Genomic DNA, 23,536 nt, shown 5'->3' on the forward strand with positions numbered 1-23,536 from the left:
TGTGTGTGTGTGTGTGTGTGTGTGTGTGTGTGTGTGTGTGTGTGTGTTGGCAACATGGCTAATAGGGAAATAAATTTAAAAATAAATAAATGTGAGGTACTACATTATAGATTGGAAATTTTAAAGGATCAGAAGGAATCCATCAATATCTTTAACATTTTTGTTATTCTGGAGGGAAAAACTATTATTGAATTTGAAGGGTGTTTTCATTTTACCTACATGTAAATAGTGACTATTGTTCCTTTTAACTACTTTTCCCCCTATTTTTAACTGTAATGCTTTATTATATGTGTTTTAACTTTGTTGCTGCAAATCCTTTGAGGGGAACAGATTGGTATAAATCAGGAATAAGTAAATACAATTAAATGATTATTTTGCTTTATTACCTTCATTAACTTGATTAGGGTACCACCCAGTTGTCCAGCCCAGGGACAAAGTCACATCTGGGAAGAAGGATGTCACGGTGTCTAGAAATTTCTTTGCATCCAACTCATTGTTTTTCCCCTTGGGACCAGGAAGTATATCGGCATTAATCCACACAGGACGATTCAGATGTATCTTAACATTTTCCAGAAGTATCATGGATGGCTTCACTGCTGCCAGACTAAAAGTATAATACATCACATTGTCACTGAAACAAATTCCTGATGGTAAAAATAGAACAATATGAAAATAATAAATTTGACTTAATGCTTAAATCCATTTCGCCAAATAAGTAAGGGTGTTGTGAAAAACTATTTTTTAAAAAAGAGACCTTAAAAGTACCAGACAATTCAAGATAGATTACATTCTGATATTCTAACAGGTGAAAGAGAAAATTTTATACTGAGAGTTAAAATATCATTCTATATCTTTATTCTCTAGAGATAAAGTGAAGTGATATGGAAATATCATCACTGCCATCAGGATTATATGTGGGTACTGCACATAAATACTTGGGATTCCATGCTGGTGAACGGTAAGCAGGTCCTCTGGGCAAACTGAAGATCCATGTTCTCCCACACTTACGTAAACCCTTCAACCTGGGGTATAGAACATCAGGATCAATATTCTTTTTATTCCCTCTAAAACTCCACTGATTAGTGTTGAATTTTGCAAGCTTATATTTTACTCCCTCTACTAAAGACCTACTTTGATGTTTCATCATTTTAATAACCTAATCTCAGGCAGATTAGGCTAGTTTTTTCTTAAAAGTTATTGAGACACTCCTTGAGACATGGTTGACTCAGGGGACTAAGGGCTCAGCTGAATCAGTTCAAGGGATTTTCAATGCCTATCCTTGCTGAATGTCACCACCATGTCTAGTGATCAAACATAATAGAAACAATATTAATTATAGCAAGCAGTTGGTTGGAGGATGGTTGTCTGATATAGGACTCTCTATTAAACAAGTATGACAGTTTAGCAGAACTCTAAGGCTTAAATATGCTTTGAAGGGCTTTGAGACAGTTTTAAACAATTACTTCTGACTACAAAGCTTCAAGTTATAAATCAGAAACAGAGTGTATTTCTCATAGAAAGGAAAAACAAATGAAAGATACACCTGTGATGTGGATCACAACAGTCAGTAACAACCAGTTTCAAGTACTGACGAGTGAGATAAAGTTATTATAAGTTACAAAAAATTCAAACAACAATAAATTATGAGAAGAAAGCTAATTATATCTGGTCATATAACAAAAACTATTAGTATCTTCTTGTATCTTAAGAGTGTATGCAGGCATTGGCACATGAGCTCTTAACCTTGATCAATAAGTAGTAGCATACATTTAGAAACCTAGTAAATTCAACTAAGAATTAGGCCTTTCTTAGATTTTCATTTACCTATAAGTTTCAAACCCTAGTTCTGTTTCTATACTTCCAGAGGTCAAAGACCTTTCTCTCAATTTTAAGAACTCATGCTTAAGTGGAAGAATTTGAGATCACATGCTCCCAGACCCCTAAATTATTTTTTGATGACAATTGAAGGCAATATGACAAAACCTGTGCTAAATGTGTACTATAAATAGACTACTTTGGTGAATGAAAGTAAGTTAGTCCCTGATCTTATTCTCTGGGCCTGGATGAAACTTAATTTTGAAACATTTGTAAAACTATTAATTTTAAAGACAGTTTTAAAAAGAAGTTTTGGTGTTTAGGATTGTTGTTCTGTGACTTAATATCAAGTTTTCATCTTTAAAAAACAAAGCACGGGTCTTTGTAACTTTCTAAAAAGGAAAAAAAAAGCAAACAGAAAAATTATATGACTTTTAAAGAAAAATATATTCATTTCCTAAACTTTTTAGACAATCAAAATTTATAACTGTTTCTTTTATATTGAAAATGTTTTAGCTGTTTCCCCTATGTTAAAAAAAAACAGTCAACATTTTCAACCACTTTACTCAGTCACAATGAAGAAAAAGGGGAATACAGTAAAACCTATACAATTCAAAAGAACTCATAGCAAAGAAGACAGGGAGGATTATGCATTGGATATCTTCCTGTTGTCACCTCAAACTTAAGATGTTCAAAATTGAAATCTTCTTCCCCATAATCCTGCCTCTCCTCCAAACTTCCCAATTTCTGTTGATGACCCCATCATCTCCCAGTTACCAAGTCTATAGTTGAAGTCATTGTTGACTCTTCCGTCATCAGTTGCCAAATTTTGTTGATTGTTCTACAGTATCTCTCACATTCATCACCTCCTTTCTATTCATATGGCCATCACTCTAGTCTGAGTCTGCATCACTTCTCACTTGGACTATTGTAATAGCTTCCTAACAGGTCTCCCAGCTCCCTACTCTCCAATCCAACCTTTACAGCTGCCAAAAAAATTCTTCCTAAGGAACCAATCTGACTGGGTCTTCTCCCTTCTTGAAAACTCACTGGTTCCTATTTCCTTAATATAAAATACAAAAACTCTTTAGCCTGGCAATGAATCCTCCACAATCTGACTTCAATATTTTTCAGCCTCATTCCATACCACTTATTTCATGAAAGCTACAGTACTAGTGATTTCTGGAATACTGTCTCCTAACTTGAGACATTTGCACATTCACACCACAAATATATTCCTTTTTGTATTTCCACGTTTTAGATTATTTTCTTCTTTTAAGTCTTAATTCAGGTGCCATCTCCTTCACAAGACCTTCTCTGTCCACCCTGGCTAAAATGTGTACTCCTTCCTCAGAATTCCTAGAGCACTTGGAATATCTCCTTTGTTTCCCTACCTTGTAAAACCCAATTCAATAAACATTAAGTGCCTACATGTGCAAAGCACTATGCTAGATAAAAGGGATAAAAACAAAACCAAAACAGTGCCTGCCTTATATGTATTGTGTCCTATTTCCAATCTTTTTATGCCCTGTGCCCAGCACATTGCCTTATGTATAGAATATATGCAGTATTTGCTGAATGGATGTTCTATTTATTCACACGACCTAAAAGACCACATTCCTCAAGACCTCGGCAGAGAGGAATTTAAAAGTACTGCATGGAGATCCTTCAATATAAATCAAAACAGTATACAGAAATTCACCAATAGATAATTTCTATATATGGGACAAAATCAGGTATATGCAGCCTTACATCTATGAAATATATCATTCACATTTATGAAACATACCATCAAATTCCATACCATCTTGGCCAGGGCTGATGCCTTGATAAATAACATAACTAAAAAAGACCAAAAGAAATAGCTTCTTCTCCTTCATATTTTCTTTGCCACTCCATACATGTGACTATACTTCCAAAACGCATTTGTAAAACTGTATTTTTAAAGGACAACTTTATTTAAAAGCTTTCACAAAGCTCTATTTTCTTTTGGCAAGTTCCTTTCATGAAAAATGAACAAAGCAATAGTTTAAATTAGTTTAAATAATAATTCTTAAAACAGTTTTGGTTTTTCTTCCCTTCCTTCTATTTTAGCTCACACCTATCTATTTTTGTTAAAAAAGTTTTAGTCAGCCCACATAACCTTATTTTTTCAAATAAACATATATATGAAAAAAGTATTATACTAATACTTTTCTGACATTAAAAGTACAAACTGACAGTTATTCTGAAAGTTTTGAATCTCTTATGAATCTTTATGGCTTATATGCATATAATAGAAAATAAGCTCATTGAGCAATTCTGAGATTCTCAACTCAGGAACACAAACTTTGCATAAATCATCACTTACCACTTGCTCTTCACTCATACTCTTTTGAGCCCCAACAACTAAGCTTCTGCTCCCACCACTCTACCAAAATTGCTCTATTAAGGTTACCAATAACCTCTTAGCTGGCAGATCCAATGGCCTTTTCTTAATCCTTATTCTCCTTGACCTCTCTGCAGAAAAAAAATACATCTACTCACTTTTAAAAATTCTCTCCTCCCTCGATTTCTGCAATGCTAGACTATCCCAGTTTTCTTCACCTCTCAGATCAGTCATCTTCCATCTTCTTTGTTGGCTCCTCTCCCTCCTGTCATTTCCTAAATGTGGTGGTGGTCCCCGAAGGTCCAGTCCTTAATATGCTCTTCTTCTCTAAATTCCCTCCCTCCGAGATGCTATGTACTAACACAATCCAACTTCCAAGTTAGACGTTTGCATTTCTAAATGCCTCTTTGATGCTTTCACTTCAATGTCTATCAATAACTAAAGCTCAACCAAAACCATTCTCATCATCTTTCTAAAATTTATTCCTGACTACTCTCCTTTCTGTGAATGAAATGGTATTGTCATTCTCCCAGTAACATCAGCCTAAAAATCTTACATATGTGAAAATTAAATATTGATCCTGTATTTTCTGTAACCTTATTCTATATTTGGTATAAAGACCCAAGTCTCTTCTTTGTCTCTGAGTGAAGAAGCCCATGAGTTCAAAAGTTCATTCCCCCTCTCTCAAGTTAGATACAGATGTTCAGGCTTCCTATTGATCACTTTTAATTAAAGAAAAACTGTGAGCTAAGTTTAGAGGTTCAATACTCTCATAAAACACTTTAATTCTATGAGAATTGTTATATCAGCTCCACCTGCAAATCACTTGTTATCCCTCATAACTCCAGCTCTTGAGAAACTCCATGTTTGCGAGCAAACAAACTATTTGCTACGCTTGAGAGCAGACAAGCTGACCTTGTCCTTTCTTAGCTTCAACCTTAATAATTGAAAGTCTTATCTCATTTCTAGGCCCATGAGTCTACGATCCCTGGTTCATTATCAATAGCCTGGGGATGCAGCTGGGTCCCATAAATCCATAAAACATTCCTCTAAAACAGAGCAGGGTGGTCTTGGTTCCACATGTGCAAGTAAGCCTGCTTTCCTTAACGTAACCAATCACAATCCCTCACCTCCATGACGCACCCACCCTACAACCAATTGTATTATTTCCTCACCTACCCTGTTCTATGATTGTAAAAAGAAGTTGCATCTTCATTATGAGGTCTTTGGCTTAAAAATGAGGCAGCCATTGACCCATTCTGTTTTCAGGTTCATGCCCTATTAATAAAATGTTATACTGTTTGGAGAAGATGTGCCTCAGTCTTTCTTTGTTGCATTTCACTCATGACACATAAATCTTTGACTCTTTCTTTGCCCATATCTAATTAGTCAACAAATCTTTTTTTACTCTTTTCAATAATATTTTATTTTTCACCAGTTACATGTAAAGATAATTTTTAACATTCATTTTAAAAAATTTTTCAGTTTCAAATTTTCTCTCTCTCTCCCTCATCTATCCCCTCCCTGAGACAGTAAGGAATTTGATACAGGTTATACATCTTCAATCATGCAAAACATATTACCATATTAGTCATGTTGTGAAAGAAGACACAGACTAAAGGAAAAAAAACATGAAAAAATACAGAAAGTAAAAAATAAATAGTATGCTTCAATCTCTATTCAGACTCCATCAGTTCTTTCTCTGGAAGTGGATAACATTTTTCATCATGAGTCCTTCTGAACTTTCTTGGATCATTGTATTGCTGAGAATAGTTTAAAGTCATTCATAGCTGATCATCACACAACGTTGCTATTACTGTGTACAATGTTCTTCTGGTCTGCTCACTTCATTCTGCATGAGGTCATGTAAGTCTTTCCAGGTTTTTCTGAAATCAGCCTGCTCATCATTTCTTATAGCACAGTAATATTCCATTACAATGATATACCACAACTTGTTCAGTCATACCCCAATTGATGGCCATCCCCTTAATTTCCAATTCTTTGCCACTACAAAAAGAGCTGCTATAAATATTTTTATACAAAAATACGCCATTTTAAAAAAATCTCTTTGGGATACAGACGTAGTAGTGGTACTGCTGGATCAAAGGGTATGCACAGTTTTATAGCCCTTTGGGCACAGAGTCAACAAATCTTTTTTGATCCCTCCTTCTCATATCTTTCCTTTCTTTTCCATGCCTACATGGAACCCACCTATTCTAATCCCTATTACAGCAATTCCTTGATACTAGAGTTACCATTCTACACCATCATTTGGACCTTGTCACTCCCTTGTTTAAAAATCTTCAATGGTTTTCACAATGCCTACAGAACGCAATACAAAGTCCTTAGCCTGGCATTCAAGGCTTTCTATAACTTCATCTCAATCTACCTTTCCATATTCTGGAAGTAAGGAAGAAAGGGACATTGTAATAAGCACTTTACAATTATTATCTCATTTGATCTTTACAACAATCCTGAAAGGTAGGAGCTATTATCACTCCTATTTTATAGTTGAAAAAACTGAGGCAGACAAAATTGAAGTGACTTGCCCAGGGTAGCTACTATGTGTTTGAAGCTGGATTTGATCTCAGGTCTTCCTCACTCCAGGCCCAGTGCTCTAACTATTGTGCCACCTAGGCTACCTCTAGGAAAAGGAAAGCTAAGCAATATAAAAACAAAAGATATCAATATATATATGTATAAATATATTATATATGTACATATATATGTATGTGTGCGTGTATATAAACAAACTTAGTTCATTATACCTTCTTCATGAAGGATTCTTGAATTACTGGAGTACACAGTGATCTATACTTTCTCTGAAGTCATAGCCATGATTGTCTATGTCGGGTATAACAAATCCACAGCCCTTGAGCTGCATCAGCTGGATGGAAGTTTCTTTTTTTTTTAAGGCAATTGGGGTTAAGTGACTTGCCCAGGGTCACACAGCTAGCAAGTGTCAAGTGTTTGGTCTAAGGCTGGATTTGAACTCAGGTCCTCCTGACTTCAGGGCCAGTGCTCTATCCACTGCACCACCTAGCTGCCCCTTGACTGAAGTTTCTTAAGCTTTGTTACATAGCCCTTTTTCCTTTGTTCAGCTTATGAAATAATCTGATATACACATCTTTGTGGAAAGAACTAAAATTTAAATAGTGGTTAACCCTATAAATAATAACAAAAAACAACAGGTCATTTGAATTTGAGATCATTGCTTATTGGTTTGGTTACTTTGTAACATCACTCATATTGCTCTTCTGCAATATTATTTAACTCTTCATTCAAATAAAATGTAAGCACCTTCAGAACAAAAACAATGGCATACAAAGGTGCATGTTTTAGATAATCAGTAAGTATTCGCTGGTTGATGACTCATACTATCCTTAGATTCCTTTATGATTGTTTGAGACAGGTAAACTAAGTGATATCAATTATATCCACCTTCAGAGGAGAAAGACCCAGTCAGTCTTCCAGACATGGTATTTGAACCTGGCCATCCTTACAGAATTTTGAGACAGAAGTGCTGGTACCAGTACTTGTTGAAGAAATAGAAGAGTACATGATAGGAAATTCTGGATTATAGAAAGAATTAATAAACATTTAGTAAGCACATAGTACGTGCCAAGCATTAAGTGCTGGGGATACAAATAAGAAAAAGATAGTCCCTACCCTCAAGGAACTTACAACCTAATAGAGAAGACAACACACAAAAGAAAGCTAAAAAAGTTGGGGGGGGAGGGACCCATAACCAGGGCAGGGGGATACAAGGGGGTGTATCGTGGTGTCTAGCCCAAGGAGTGCAGCTGGTGGGAAATGAGTTGGTTGGTCTGTAAGCCTTCTTTAATTAGAAGCCTTGGGAGAAGTTCTTTGCTTTGTCCTTGAGCCATCCACTGCAGAGGGGAATGAGTATACTGAAGAGGTATAAGCACCAAAGCTGATGAAGTCTCACAGGATGATTAGTTTAGTAGTGAAGTGGTCTCCTGGAAGCATGACAATAGTGGAGTCTAAGTCCAAGGAAAGTAGTTTGTGGGAAATGAGTAGTTACCTAACTGACTAGGTAACTGACTAGAAGTACCATGGTTTAGAAGACCAAACTTGGGAGTCTGTAAAATGCATGTATAATTAACATCTGCTTCCTCATTTTTGCCAACATCTATAAAGACCTTGAAGAGAACTGCTACCTTCTCCCTTTCCTAGTATAGCTAAGAAGGGGTTTGATGAGCAGAAGCATGACTGAAATCACTGGAGCATCTTTCATATGGACATATACACATAATTATCATATGCACTGAAAGAAAGGGAAACAGGAATACAGAGGAAAGAAATCAATACAATATGCATAGCTGCTACAAACCCAATGAACTGATAGTTTCCTCCTACATTTCTAGAAATGCCACCAAGTAACTATGGCAACTAACAAGCCCACACATCAACTATCCTGACAGGAAGGGTCTTTTAGCCTTGGGGATGGTGTAGAAGGCATGTACCAGTTTGAGAGTGTAGAAATTCATGCTTAGTTCCTCTGTGTGCTCATCTGACCCATAATCCTCCCAATCCATTAGGAATCACTGCTATTTATCTTTCTTACACCAGGAAAATAACACTTCCCCAACTAGGATCAGGGAATCAGAATCTCAGAACTGGAAGAGCCACAGAGATTGATTAGTAGAAACTACTATACCTGGCCAAGGATTCACTCTACAATATATCTCTATTGATCATAAAAAAGAGAAAAAGACCTACATGTGCAAAAAAAAATTTTTTTTTGGCGAGGCAATTGGGGTTAAATGACTTGCCCAGAGTCACACAGCTAGTAAGTGTTATATGCCTGAGGTCAAATTTGAACTCAGGTCCTCCTGACTCCAGGGCCGATGCTCTATCTACTAAGCCACCTAGCTATCCCTGTAAAAATATTTACAGCAGCCCTTTTTATGGTGGCAAAATATTAGAAACTGAGGGGATGCCCATTAAATGGAGAATGGCTAAATAAGCTGTGGCATATGAATGTAATGGAATACAATTATGCAATAAATGATAAACAAGCAGATTTCAGAAAAACCTGGAAAAAACTTGTACAAACTGATGCAAAGTGAAACAAGCAGAACTAGGAGAACATTGTAGACAGTATCAGCAACATTGTGTGATGATCAACTATGAATGACTCAGCTCTTCTCAAATGCTATCTACATCCAGAAAAAGAACTAATGGACTCTGAATGCAGATTGAAGCATACTTTTTTCATGTACTTTATTCTTTTTTTGTGTTCTTTTTTCCTTTTGATCTGTTTTTTCTTTCACAACTGTGACTAATATAGAAATATGTTTTACGTGATAGCACATGTATAACCTATATCAAATTGCCTACCATTTCAGAAAGAGATGAGAGGAGAAAGAAAAATTTGGAACTCAAAAATCTTGTAAAAATGAATGCTAAAAGGGGCAGCTAGGTGGCACAGTGGATAGAGCACCAGCCCTGTAGTCAGGAGGACCCAAGTTCAAATCCAACCTCAGACACATAACACTTACTAGCTGTGTGACCCTGGGCAAGTCACTTAACCCTATTGCCTAGCCCCCCCCAAAAAAACTGAATGCTAAAAACTGTCTTAACATGTAATTGGGGAAAATAAAACAAAATACTATTAAAAATATATATTTATTCAATTTCATCTTATTAGATTCAGAATGTCCAATATTCAAGCATATTAGGATCTTTTGGGACCCTGAATCTGTCATATACAAATGTGCTAAACATGTCATCCAAGCCTTTTTCCAAATCACAGATAAAAAAGTTCAACAGCATATAGCCAAACACTGATCTCTAGAGCACTCCACTAGTGCCTTTCCTCTAAACTGATAACAATTTATCATGATTTTCCCTAACAAGGGGTTGTTTAGTTTTCGTTTCAACACCTCAAGTGATGGGGCAACCAGTACCTCTCCAGGAAGCCCATTCTACTTCTGAACAGCTCTAGCTGTTAGGAAGGTTTTCTTTTCATTGTACCCAAATCTGACTATAGGTAGTTTCTTCCTATTGCGCCTCATTCTATCCTTTGCACCCAAGCAGAATGAGTCTGATCCCTCTTCCACATGACAGCCTTGCAAATGACTGAAAACTGCCACCATCCCCCTGAGTTTTCAGTTCTCCAACCTAAATGTTCCAACTATTTTATTTTCCAATATCCCCCCTCTGGATGAGTAAACTTGATTTCTTTATTCCTTTCTTTTCTTTTTAACATAAATTTGACAAATATCAACAGACATGAACATTTTCCTACACAAATACCAGAAAAAGAAGAATGTATATGAAAACATGAATCTCCACTATACATACTTAGGGTTATGGCATATATTTAAAATTTAACAAGGTAGTTCCCACACTGGCCTACTTGTTTGTGTCCCCTTCTGAACGTCTTTCTGGTCTCTGTGTGTCTTTAAAAGATTCACTGATGTATTTTCTTTTTTCTCTTTTTTTAGTATTACAAAGTACCTCTCACTACACACACACAAAAAAAATCCTCCCTTCTAACACAATATCCAAGAATATGACTAATCTTAATTGAAAGTCTTAGAACACTCATGAATCAGTGAAGAGTGGCAGGCACACTACAGAGCCCAAAGGGCATCCTCAGATATCCAAAGGCTTCATTTATTTATAATTTACAATTTCAGAATTTATAATTTATAATTTATTTATAAATTTATAATTTATAATTCAGAAATTTATAATTTATAATTCAGAATTTATAATTCAGAAAACACAAGAATATTCAACCATCAGGTCTCCCTAAAAGATTGCTTGAACTCCAGAATGAACCTCTCAAAGGGATCTTCTTTGATCAAAAATGGTAACATTGCCCATAGGAATACCTACCTAGATGGAAAATCACAAATTTGACCTTTCCAGACTGGTGATAAAATCACAAGAATGGAGTTGGAGAAATAGTTTTAACTGGGTCAAAAATCTTAGCAAGTTGGCTAGAAAATATATTTGACAGGCTCTTTAAATTGGCTGAGAACTCTGAAGAGTGGTTCAAGCTGCCACCTCATCTAACATATACTACCATCATGCTATCAATTGGCATTTTGGGCATTTTCCACTTGGACTCATCTCATCAAGAAACAGAATATCACATATATTCAGATATGGACAATGTGGGGATTTATTTTTGCTTGACTGTGATATTTGATAGAGGGTTTTTTTTTCTTTCTTTCAATATGGAGAGAAGAAATGGGGCTGCACTAGAACAATGAAAAAAAGTTTAAAAAAAAGTCATTGAAGCATTTTAAAATGCACAAAAGAGAACAAAAGGAACGTCAGTAGGAAGGCAAGAAAGATACCTTAGAAAATAACATGCTGAGGGGGCAGCTAGGTGGTGCAGTGAGCACCAGCCCTGGAGTTGGGAGGACTTGAGTTCAAATCCAGCCTCAGACACGCAACACTCACTAGCTGGGTAACTCTGGGCAAGTCACTTAACTCCAATTGCCTCACCAATAAAAAAAAAAACATGTTGAACTTATTATATATTATATATATACACACATACATATATACACATTTAGTTGTATATATTTAAAAGGAAAGGAAGCTGAATATAATACAAACTCATAACTTCATAACTTCAGGTATTATATTCATTTTCTATTCTCTGTGTGGAAATGCTTCCCTTATTGGGTATTTGTTAAGTAGAGAATTTTTAAAATACACAAAAAATTAAATTTATTGCTGTACCGAAATTCAAGTATGCAATTTTTGGGTGACCTTTTTTTTCTTTTCTTTTTTTTAAAGAAAATTTTTCTTTATTCTAAATTTAAATGCCCCCAAAATGAGCATTTTCATCAACACAAGAACATAAGATTGTGTACGAAACGTGAAATCTCTATTTCATACCACCTGCCTTTTTTTTTTAAAGTTTACAATAAATTCCACACATTACTTTCAAAACTGCCCTGTTCAGCTTTGGTACTAACATGCTGAATGTATTTTATATCTAAAAAATAAGCTGTTTTTAAGGGAGATTCATAGTTTCACGTACAGTCCACTTTTTTTTCTGTTCTTCATATATGGAAATCCTCATCTCCTGCTATTTGCCAAATTCAGAACAATAAAAATTTAAATGGTGCTGAATTTGTGAAAGAGGAGAGTTAATTGTTTTAAACCAAATTCACATAGCTAAATGAAGTCTTTCTTGCATATAAATTTCCTCTTCCTTTGTCCACTTCCTTCCTGGACACCCTGATTCCAAAGGTTTTGAGGAATTCTGACACTATTGTACAACATGGAATAGAAAGTGATGAATATTATGTTCATTTCATGTTAAAATTTCCTCTGCCTTTAGCATTAGTCTCAACAAACATTCCTTGGGAATTTCCAAACAGCATCCAGTACCATAAGGTATCAGCCAATTGAGCCCTATTGCTAAAAAGATATCTATCTGTAATATACAACATTTTTTTCCTGATGCTTAGTTTTATTTATGTGTAACCAATAGCTGTATCTTATATTTCATATGATTTTAAACAGCTGTAAAATTAAATTGCATGTTATCTTGCAAATAAATTCTATTTTTTCCTCCTAAGAAAAACTGCCCTGTTCATAAGTGCTTTCTTCTGAATTTCTTTGTGTTCTCTTCTGTGCATTTTTAAAAAATGTTTCAATAGTCCACTTTTTATTGCTATCATTATTACTAACTTCCCCTCTCCCTCCAATCCCTTCTCAATTGAAAACCAAGCAGGGCAGGTAGGGAATCTTGGAACAAATAAATATAGTCAAGGAAAACAAATCCACGAAGTGATCTTGTCCAAAAATTTAGGTCTCTGTACCTTGAGTTCATCACTTCTCTGTCAGGAAGCGGATAATGTATTTTGTCATTGGTCCTAATTAGATGTGATTGGGTTGTTCACTGCATTAATCAGAATTCTTAAGTATTTCCAAGCTGTTTTTCATTACAATGTTACTGTCTGTGTATAAATTGTTGTGGTTCTGCTCAATTATTTTTACACTGGTTTTGTTGGTTTGTGGTCCCCTTTTCTTTTGCCAGTGGGCTTCTGGCTGACTTTATATGCAGTTCTGGGATGGATGAAGTCACTTACTATAATTTCTCATTGCATTTCTTGATCATTATTCAATTTGGTACAGATTTCAGTTTTTTTGTAGTAGGTAAGTGGAAGCTGGTCAGTCTGCCTCTGTTTAGACAGACATCTTGTCCAAAAGTGTAAAGCGTACAATGTTGCCTTTGTTTCTTGGCTATTTCATTCTGGCCTTATGAAGTTGTTCACTTTTACTGGATCATAAATCTAGAGCTGCAACGCAACTCCAGGGCCATTTAGTTCAGTCCTCTCCCCTCACCTTGGCCCAGGGAGGTTAGGTGACTTGCTCAAGGTCATATAGATAGTCATCATCAGAAGTAGAATTCGAACTCCACAGGCACGCGTTCTTTCTATGCACAACACTCTCCAGTAAGGAAAACACTTAGGTCCTCAGTAGAGGAGGGAAAATATTTGGAGAGTTGAAACAATGAAGACCTCGCAATTATATTTTGAAGTATTTTCTGATAAAATACCCAACTCACTCACCAAACTGGATGAAACTGCAACTTTACAAATTTCAGTTTCAAACTGCAATATGTACAAAAGTTTAAATAGATTTTAATCTAGTCTTAGAAAACATTAAGTAATGCTTTTAATTCAAAACAGCTACATTTCATGTGGCACAGAGGATAGAGTGCTGGGCCTGGAGTCAGGAAGACCTGAGGTCAAATCCAGCCTCAGACACTTACTAGCTGTATCATCCTGGGCAAGTCACTTAAACCTCTGTTTGTCTCAGTTTCCTCAACTGTAAAATGGGGATCATAATAGCACTTACCTCCCAGGGTTGCTGTGGGGATCAAATGAGATAATAATCATAAAGCACTTATCACAGTGCCTGGCACAGGCCAAGTGATTGATATGGATATGGATATAGATATACACACACACACATATACACACATACATACAAACTGTTATTATTATGATTACTAGTAGCTGAAATTAGATGACAGAGGAACAACTTGAAATACACAAGTATTTCTTCTGGATGATAGGCAGGTGATGCTCAGCATTATTTTGATTAACAATATGATACAACTAATCCTCTCTGGGGAAAAAATTCTATAGATAAATGAAATGTAGCTAGTTTTCAAAAGTTAAAGTATCCTTAGTATGTTCTGAAAGATAACTGAACTTGGAGTCAGAAGACCTGGATTCAAATCACAAGTCTGTTATTTTTGACTCCCTTGCATGACTTTGGACAAATCACTTCTCCTTTCCGGGCTTCAGTTTCCTCATTGGTAAAATGAAGGCATTGGATTAGACGGTCTTTAAAGTCTCTGCTGGCTCTAACTCCTTGGTTCTACTGTATTATAAATAATCTCCCTCCTCTTCTATAATTAGAATATATGTGTAATATAATACACATAATAATAACATATATTATATATAAATACTATATAAACTAAAATACAGAATTTTATATAATATATAATGATATAGAAATATAATTAGAAAAAGAAAAATTTTTTTACAATAAAAATTTTCTAATCAGAACAATGTCTATACTACTCATTCTTTTGACCTACCCAATTGTATTGTTATGTAATGTTACACAGGCTGACAGAACTAATGTGCCATCAAAAGTAGTAAATAACAGGAATAATAAATAGCAAATGATAAGCAGCTTTAAACACTGCCTTTCCAAAAGTAAATCTCAACTAAAATGATCCTTTAAAAATAATTTTTGATTTTGTTAAAAAAAAAAAACCCAAAACATTCTGATAGTACTTATCCTATCTTGTTGCTTGATATAAAATCTGTTCTCACAAGATATGAGCTGGTTGGACTAGCCTACTACACACTGATTTTTAGAGACTAAAAAATTCATTTCCTTTTTAAACTCCTTTGCCTTGATACTCATTACCAGCAGGTGGTAGCAAAGTATCATTTTTTATGTATTTCTAAGCTTTATCAGTGAAAACCAAGAAAAAGTATTCAAATATGATATTAAATTGATAAACTTGCTGAATTGATAATCCCAAGACAAACCAGGATTTCTTTACACACACAGTTCTTCATTTTAAAAATATAATTTTGTTTAACAACCTGTTGGGAAGCAATTAAGTCAAATAATTGTTAAACAACTAAGTTCGACTTTTCAAAAAATATATACATTCCCTACTTGTTTCATGCCATTTCTCTGCTTTGCTCATTCAGAACAACTCTGTTAATGCCTATATTTCACTTTTCTACTTCTTTCAGCTCACTTAATTGTTTCTGCAGCAATAGCTATGAAGTTTGTTTTGAGAAGCCACAGAGAGAAAGAACCTATGAACATAGAATTTAGAGCTGAAAGGGAACTTAAAGATCATCTAGTCCCTCCTCCGTGTTTTACAAATGAGGAAATTGTAGCCCAAAGGTTTAAAGTGATATGCCCAAAGTCACAAAGGTTCTAAGTCACAAAGTAGGAATCCGAACCTACCATTTACCTACAAATCCACTTCTATTATAACAAGATTTGGCATAGTGGAAAGACGACTAGATTTGGAGTCAGAAAGAACTGTGTTAAATTATGTTGACACTTACTAGATGTGTGACTCTAAACAAGTCATTTTGCCTGCCTACTCCTTAGTCTATTTATATCTATGAAATGTGAATAATGGACTGTCGTGTGCCTCAAATGATATAATGTAAGCTCCCTGAGAGCATGCGAGGACCTAGAACAACTCCTGGCACACAGAAGGTACCTGATAAATGCTTGTTGAATGACTTTGGTACATCTGTCATTCACAAAACATGGTTTTACTATGTCTTGAGAGACTATTTCACTGAACTCAAACACCTACTTTTGAAACATTAAACTGCCAAGTTAAATGTCTTAAATGCTTGTTAAGTAATGTACGTCAAATACTTTATAAACCTTGTAACCTTCTAAAATGTCAGTTATTCCATGACACCATCCTTGAGTAGACAGTGTTTTTAAAAAGCCCTGACTCTCATCTCCATACACTAAACTCATAAAGGACATTCCACTATCAGCAGGCAAAGAAGTTTCTCTTTGTCTGTCTGTCTCTCTTCTTCCCTGTCTCTTCTCCACCCCCAGACTAGGAGGCAGAAGACCAAAGTCCGAAGTCTACTCAAACACTTAATAGCTGTGTGATCCAAGGGAAATTCCCTTTACTTCTCAAGAGTCTCAAACTGTCATCTATAAAATGGGGATAATAACAAATATACTCCCTACTTCACAGGGTTGTTGTCAGAAAATGCCTTGCAAATCTTAAAGGATTACGTAAATGTGAATTATTAAATATCATTGTTAGGCTTAGTCCTTGGTCATGGATATGACCACAATTATTACATTGTTTCTGTGGGAAGATACTGTCACTCAACAAGGATTTATTAAGAGCTAACAGAATTTTCAAGAATGTACTGTAACATAACATGAGGGCTACCCACACCTCTCTACTAAAAGATTATAGGATCACAGATTTAGAACTGAAAGGGACCTTAGAGGCCAATTAGCACAAACCGAGATATGTTTTTTAATCTCCTTTTTTTTCACTGCTTACTTGTTTATATTAGAATAAGTTCTCTGGCATTTCTTTTCTAATTGTATTTCTATCTTAGCTATACACATCTATGAACCAGTCATAAGACTTAACTCACACTAACAGAATTTTCAGTTTTGTTTTCTTTAGACTTCCTTGTCCCTTATATTGGTTAAAAGGCTTTGTCATTTTAACACTCTTACATTATACATTAGTATCTTTTTAGGTATATTTTTTTCAGAAACACATCTAAGAAAGTTATTGAATTACAAAAAATGATTTGTAAGGGCCCTGAGAAGTCATTTAGCTCAAGACAAATCTGAACAAGTATCTCACAAGTCTAACTAGCCAACCTCCACTTGAGGATCTTCAGTGACTGTGAAATCACTACTTCCTGAAGCAGATGGTTCTAGATTGGGGCAGCTCTATTCCTTCTATGAAGCCAAAAATCTCTAACTTCTCCCCTCCTGGTTCTGTCTGCTGGGGCCAAGCAAATCTGTGCATGTACCCAAGGCTTCATTCTGGACTCTCCTTTCTTCTATGGAGTTAATTATCATCTGTATGAAGATGATTTGTAAATCTATATATCTAGTTCTGGTCTCTCCTCCAAGCTTCAGTCTTGCTTTATAACTGTCAATTAGACATTTTGAAGTACATCTCTTGTAGGCATCTCAAACTCAATATGTCCAACACAGAACTCTATATTTCCCTCAAAATCCACTCCTCTCAAGAGGCAGCTAGGTGGCACAGTGGACAGAGCTCTGGCCTTGGAGTCAGGAGGACCTGAGTTCAAATCCGGCCTCAGACACTTGACACTAGCTGTGTGACCCTGGGCAAGTCACTTAACCCCGACTGCCTTACCAAAAAAAAAAACAAACCACCAAAACACAACACTCCTCTCTCTAACTTCTCTATTTCTATTGAAACTATCACTATTCATCTAGTCACTCAGGTTCACAACTCTGTAATCATCTTTTATTTCATATTGGAAAAAAATGCTTAAAGGTTAACTAACATAAGTCTTGGGGAAGCAGTGTTGTTCTTTGAATAAAAAGAAGCCTTGGAGTCACTAGGTCCTGTGTCTTCCCTCTGTCATATATTTGCTGAGGGACCAAGCCAAATCATTTAAGCTTTCAATGCCTCTGACACCCTCTAAAATGGTAAGTTAGAAAGGAGTTGCTGATCTGCATCTGTGGGCTGGAGTTTCCACATTGAAAGATCTCAAAAACTAAACTTGGATAGGAAGTGCAGCATCATCAAATAGTGTCTGTTAAATATTCAGTCTTCACTGGTTCAATGATCCATGAGTTCATGAGTGTCAGTACTCTCTATCTACATTAGTAGCCAGTTTCATGAGCTATTTTGGCCATCCTCTAGTAATTAGAATTCATATGTACAATTAAATTACCATTTAATGCTAACAGAAAGTAATAATGTTACTACTTTGATGGTGATTACATACAATATGAATATTAAAATTTTACTTTATTATTTTTGTGTCTTTAATTGTATTTTACTGTTAGCAAATTTGTTTAAACTTTCTATAATTTATTTTTTTTAATGATTCCTAGTTAAAAAGCTGAAGAATTAGTCTCAAATTTAACAGATCTCAAAATAGCTCCTTACTGCAACAAATTGATGTCATATGGATCATGAAAGCAACCTGGTATAGTGGATAATGAATAGAGCCAGCCCTGAAGTTGCAAGACATGGATTCAGGTCTCCCCTCTGACACACGCTGTGAGACCCTAACTGTCTTACTCTTGTCTACGACTATTAAATTATAGAACAGCTGTTGATCTGCTAGAGGGAATTTTCCCACCAGGAATTTCCTACAACAATGAAAGATTGTGTTCAAACAACAACACAACAACAAACTGTGGGTAGTGCTTGAAAGACCATAGACTCGGCTCACCCTACTCTCTAAGACGGTCCTTCTCAACACGGAATCAGGGCATTGGTAGGTGATGTCAAAATGGCCCTACTTGGCCTTTCTGTACAAAACATGAAGTACTGTTGACTCCCCACTCCTGGATATTCTCTCCTTTTTGGGTTTTCATGGCACTACTTCTTTCTGGTTCTCCTCTGCTCTATCTGACTTCTCCTTCTCTGTCTCCTTTGTCGTTTCATCATCTATATCACACTTCTTAACTATGGGTATTGTCTAAGGTTCTGACCTGTACCTCTCCCTTAATTCTACACTCTCTTCATAACCTCATGCGCGTCTATGAGCTTTATTAATATTTCCATACAGAAGACTTCCTAGATCTCTATATCCAATGCCAATGTTTCCCCTGGATAGCTAATGGGTGTCACAAACTCAACATGTGCAAAACAGAATTTATCTTTTCCCAAAAACCCACTCTCTTTCAAACTTCCCTATTTCTGTTGAAAGGACCACCCACCATTCTTTTGCAAAATAGATTCATAATGTTGACATCATCCTCAACTCCACATCTTCCCTCATCCCATATGATTAACTGCCAAATCTTACCATTTCTATCTCCAAAATATCTCTCACAGCTGACCCCTTCTCTCTTCTCACATGGCCACCATCTAAGTTCAAAATTCCACCACTTCTCACCTGCACTATTATTACAGCCTCTTAATTTATCTCCCTGATTCAAGTCTCTCCTCACTCTCACCTAATCATTACATAGCTGCCAAAATGACTTTCCTTTAGTGTGGATATAACCATGTTCTGTGCCAGGCCTGATTCAGACCAGTTCTCTGGTAGCCTCTGTTCAATACTGCAACAAATGAGGTACTCCTAGGTCATTCAACAGTTAGCAAAAGGAGATTTACTCAGCCATAGGAGGAGAAGGAAACTCAACAAGGATAGGCCTTGAGGACACCTCAGTTGATTCAGCCAAGAACAGCTCGCTTGCCTGAGTGAACTATCTTTTCCCACCAGCCAAGTATCAGGGAATACCTGGAGATCCCTATGGCTACTTTGAGTTCAGGTGACCAGAAAAGTGATGTCCACACCATGAGCCTTGAGATTCTTGAGCCAACATTGCTTCAAGGATGGTCTCTACACCTTTTAATGGAAAACTAGCACAACTAGCATGGAGGGAGGAGTTGGGCTATTGCTCCTTTGACAGTTAGTGTCCCTCTTCAACTCAGCAAAATTCACCGGCTTCCTACTGCCTCTAGAATAAAATATAAACTCCTTTCGTTGGCTTTCAAAGCCCTTCAAAGCCGGGCCTGAATCTATCTTTGCAGCCTTGGGGACACTACTCCCACTCCTAATCTCTGATTCAGCCAAGCTGGCTTTCTTTCTTCTTCATACAAAGTACTAATCATCCCCAACGTGTAGAAGGCACTCTTTCCTCACTTCCTCACAGAATCCCTGCTCAAGTATCACTTTCAACATGAAGTCTTTCCTGATTCTGCAAATTACTAGTATTTTTGCCTCTCTATCTTTTATTCATTCTCTTTACACTTATTCTGTAAATCCTTAAATTTGTACCTATCTGTCTTGTTAAAACATATGCTTCTTGAAAGAAGGGAACATATGATCTTTTTTACTTGAATCCACAGTGCCTGACACATAGTAGGCATTTAATAATGCTTACTGATTGATTGATAATTCTTCTGAGAACCTGCTACAAATCATATTTCTGTGCATCAAATGCTATTTTCCAAATTTAAAATTGAGAATGCTTTTCATTAAAAAAGAAGACATCTATATGTAAGAAGAAACATTAAAATCAAATGAGGAAAAAAATGGTAGTTTTAAAATAGAAACATTACTATCAAAAATAAGTAAAAGTATCAATACAAAGTACCTGTAAATGCCAGCAGCTAAACCGAGTAGATCATAACATTCCTTCAGCGTCTATCAATCCCCGATATGTGTACAACAAACTGACATATAAATCTCTTTGGTTACTAAGAACCTATTTTTCAGCATTTTTACTTTTATAACTGAAATGGTTTGGATTTGGTTTTGATCAAAGGCCAGAAAATCATAAGAAAGACAATTAAAAAAAAAATCATAGCATCAGACATTTAGTGTTGGCAGGGACCAAAGAAATCATCCAATCAAACACCCTTCATTTTATTACTGAAGGGACTGAGGCTCAGAGAGGTTAAGTGATTTCCCCGGGGCAACACAATTTTTAGGAGTCAGAGGCAGGATCTGAGATTTTCCTGACTCCAAGTCCAGTGCTCTAGTCACTACACCACACTGCTTCCCCATTAGTTTATATACAGACAGGAAGATAAATGAAAAGTCACAGAGACTAGAATATTTAGCAAAAATTGAGTAAGCACTGTACCATAAACCAAAAGCAATATACTGTGAGGAAAAAAACACTATATTAACAACAGCCAAACGACTATCCGTGTGACATAAAGCATGTGACTTAACCTCTCTGGGCCAAATTAATTGTTTCATCTATAAAATGAAGGAATTAGACTAGATGATTTCTAAGTTCCTTCTCAGCTCTATACTTGTATAACTATAAATTATCCCCCTAATTTAGAGTTCTATGTATATTTGAATTTCTATATCTTCACCCTCTATACACTAAGATATACTGGTAAGCGGAAAATAGTAATAATATAAGCACTTACTTCAATAGAGCTATGATCCAATAGATGTGGATACTCTGTCCACAGGAACAAGCTGCCATCTACCTCTACCTCTGCCTAGGTGGTTTGCCTATTTCCATCCATAAATCCTCTATGGAAGACCTAATTAACTTGATAAAGGCCTTCCTTTAGTTCTTGTAATGGTTTGTGTCTATCACTGCAGCATTTAGCTGGTTCATCAGTTATCCTTTGCTTTTTCCATGTGACTGGCCCCTGTTCTTCCCATAAGGAGGCATTTTATAATACTTTTAACGCACAAGTCAGAGAAGCTATTGAGTAACTGGTAACATGCTGCTGCCTATCTACATCTAACATGCCTTTCTCAACTGTCCTTCAGCATTCTTGAAATTGATAATCCCCTAAAATCAAAATGTTAGAAGTCAGAGGAGTCTGCTGCCCTTTGGAGTATATAAATTAGGTATCTGTGTGTGGCTGCAGCATCTGCTTATTTCCAGTTCCTCCCCCAAGAGAATCTTGCCATAAAGCCATAATTCAGGCCCTAAGGGAGTCTGTGGGTTTGAAAGGTGTGGAAGAGGTAGTGACCATGAAGGCCAAGGAAGTTTTGGGGGTTGGGGTAGTTTTGGGGGTTGGTGCCTTCATAGTTTTGGGGATTGTGGGGGCCAAGGAAACAGATGCCTAAGAAGGTTCAATTCACCTGGTGATCAGGAAAGATACCTCAGGCTGCAGTGGTCAAGGAGGTTTCGAAGGAGAAAAAGTTTCTGTGAAGCCTCATTGACCTAAGTTTTCATTTGTAGAGGAAGGGAAGATGCTCTGGTCACCAAGAACACAGTGCCCAGGGAATCGGCTTATGGTAACAAAAGAATCACTGTGGAGGTTAGTGCATAATATGCTTGGAATCTCTTCTGATCAAAGCTTATAGTTGTTATTCTAGGTGACAGGGACCAGCACTTGTGCTATACCTTGGAACAGCCTTTGGCATTACTATTTCTCACAGTTCTGACATCATGCGCCCTAAAGTCTAGTCTACGTGGTTGAGTTTTCTCATCAATCTGGTCAAGATCTCCTCAATGCAGCCAAGACAAGGATGAACATCATTCTTGTATCAGGATACATAACACTACCACAAATACTGAATGTTCATTGGGATAGTAGACATGATCTTCGCTGTCTATCAGTCCAAATCTGTGGCATCCAATACCCAAAACTTCCTGTTCAATGATGGATACTGTGTGATTTCCACTAAGGCAAAATTTTATAGACTCCATGGTTTCCCCTGAGGCCATGTCTGCTTCTGACATGAAGAAAATGCAGCTTGAAAACATGAAGCCCTATGAGCAGATCCAATCAAACAGTTGTGGACATTTACAAGCCATCTCTCAAGAAGAAATAGCTGCAAAATAATTGCCCACTCACCCTCCCTGCTGTATCATTTTCTACTGTGGCTGTTTTGTCAATCCTTTATATGGGATGTCCCACCACCCCCAACGACCACAAAAATCATGGTGGTTTGTTTTTTTTGTTTTTGTTTTTTTGCAGTGATATAACATCACTAGAAAAACACTGGTATAAATATAACAGAATTTTAAGCCAGGAAGTAACTAGGAATCACGTTGATCAGCCCACTCTTCTCCTCCTATTCAATTTTAATCCAGCTCACTGTCTATCTACAATGTCTGTCTATGATATAGCTACTAATACAACAACTCAACAGGTTATAATCTGGGCAATATTGATTCTTTATCCACTTGGGTTTTTTCCATGATGACTGCTTGGCCAATTTCCTTTGAATGACTTGATTTTAGTGTTTAGGACTTATAGCAAATCAACACAATGCCATCTGCAAACAGAAATGTAGAAAATCTCACTGTTTAGAAGGCATCTTTCCACTATGTGGATTTTGCACAGCACATCCTTCCTGACACTGGTGAAAACTTGTACTAAGCACACGTGTCCCTATTTTATGTCTCACTTGATGGTGATACTTAGACAACCACTGAAACAAAGTTACCTGTCAAGAATTTTGTATGATATTAAAATATGTACACAGAATACTCAGTACTGAAAAAGACCATGTTTTACTCCAAAAAAGGCTTATGAAATACAAAATGGCCCTGAAACTTATTATATGAGTCCCTTCTACTTTTGCAATAATGGTGGCAGAGTGGAAGAAAAAGGTGCTAAGGATCATATTTATTTAAAAAAGTATAGGGGGCAGC

The 23,536-nt window shown here is 36.3% G+C and overlaps 1 protein-coding gene and 1 pseudogene across 1 annotated transcript in view; one reads left to right on the forward strand and one right to left on the reverse strand.

The window, feature by feature from the left end:
- Positions 1-23,536, reverse strand: part of FAM151B (family with sequence similarity 151 member B) — a 54,274-nt gene that overhangs the window by 15,697 nt on the left and 15,041 nt on the right. The window contains exon 4 of the mRNA XM_027864251.1: positions 387-604. Coding sequence (XP_027720052.1) covers positions 387-604 — 218 coding nt within the window. The remainder of the gene's footprint in view (positions 1-386; positions 605-23,536) is intronic.
- On the forward strand, positions 946-22,721 carry LOC114044613 (annotated as a pseudogene).

This window comes from Vombatus ursinus, unplaced genomic scaffold (genome assembly GCF_900497805.2).
Source record: "Vombatus ursinus unplaced genomic scaffold, bare-nosed wombat genome assembly UNPS02014774.1, whole genome shotgun sequence".
In the NCBI taxonomy this organism is placed as follows: Eukaryota; Metazoa; Chordata; class Mammalia; order Diprotodontia; family Vombatidae; genus Vombatus; species Vombatus ursinus.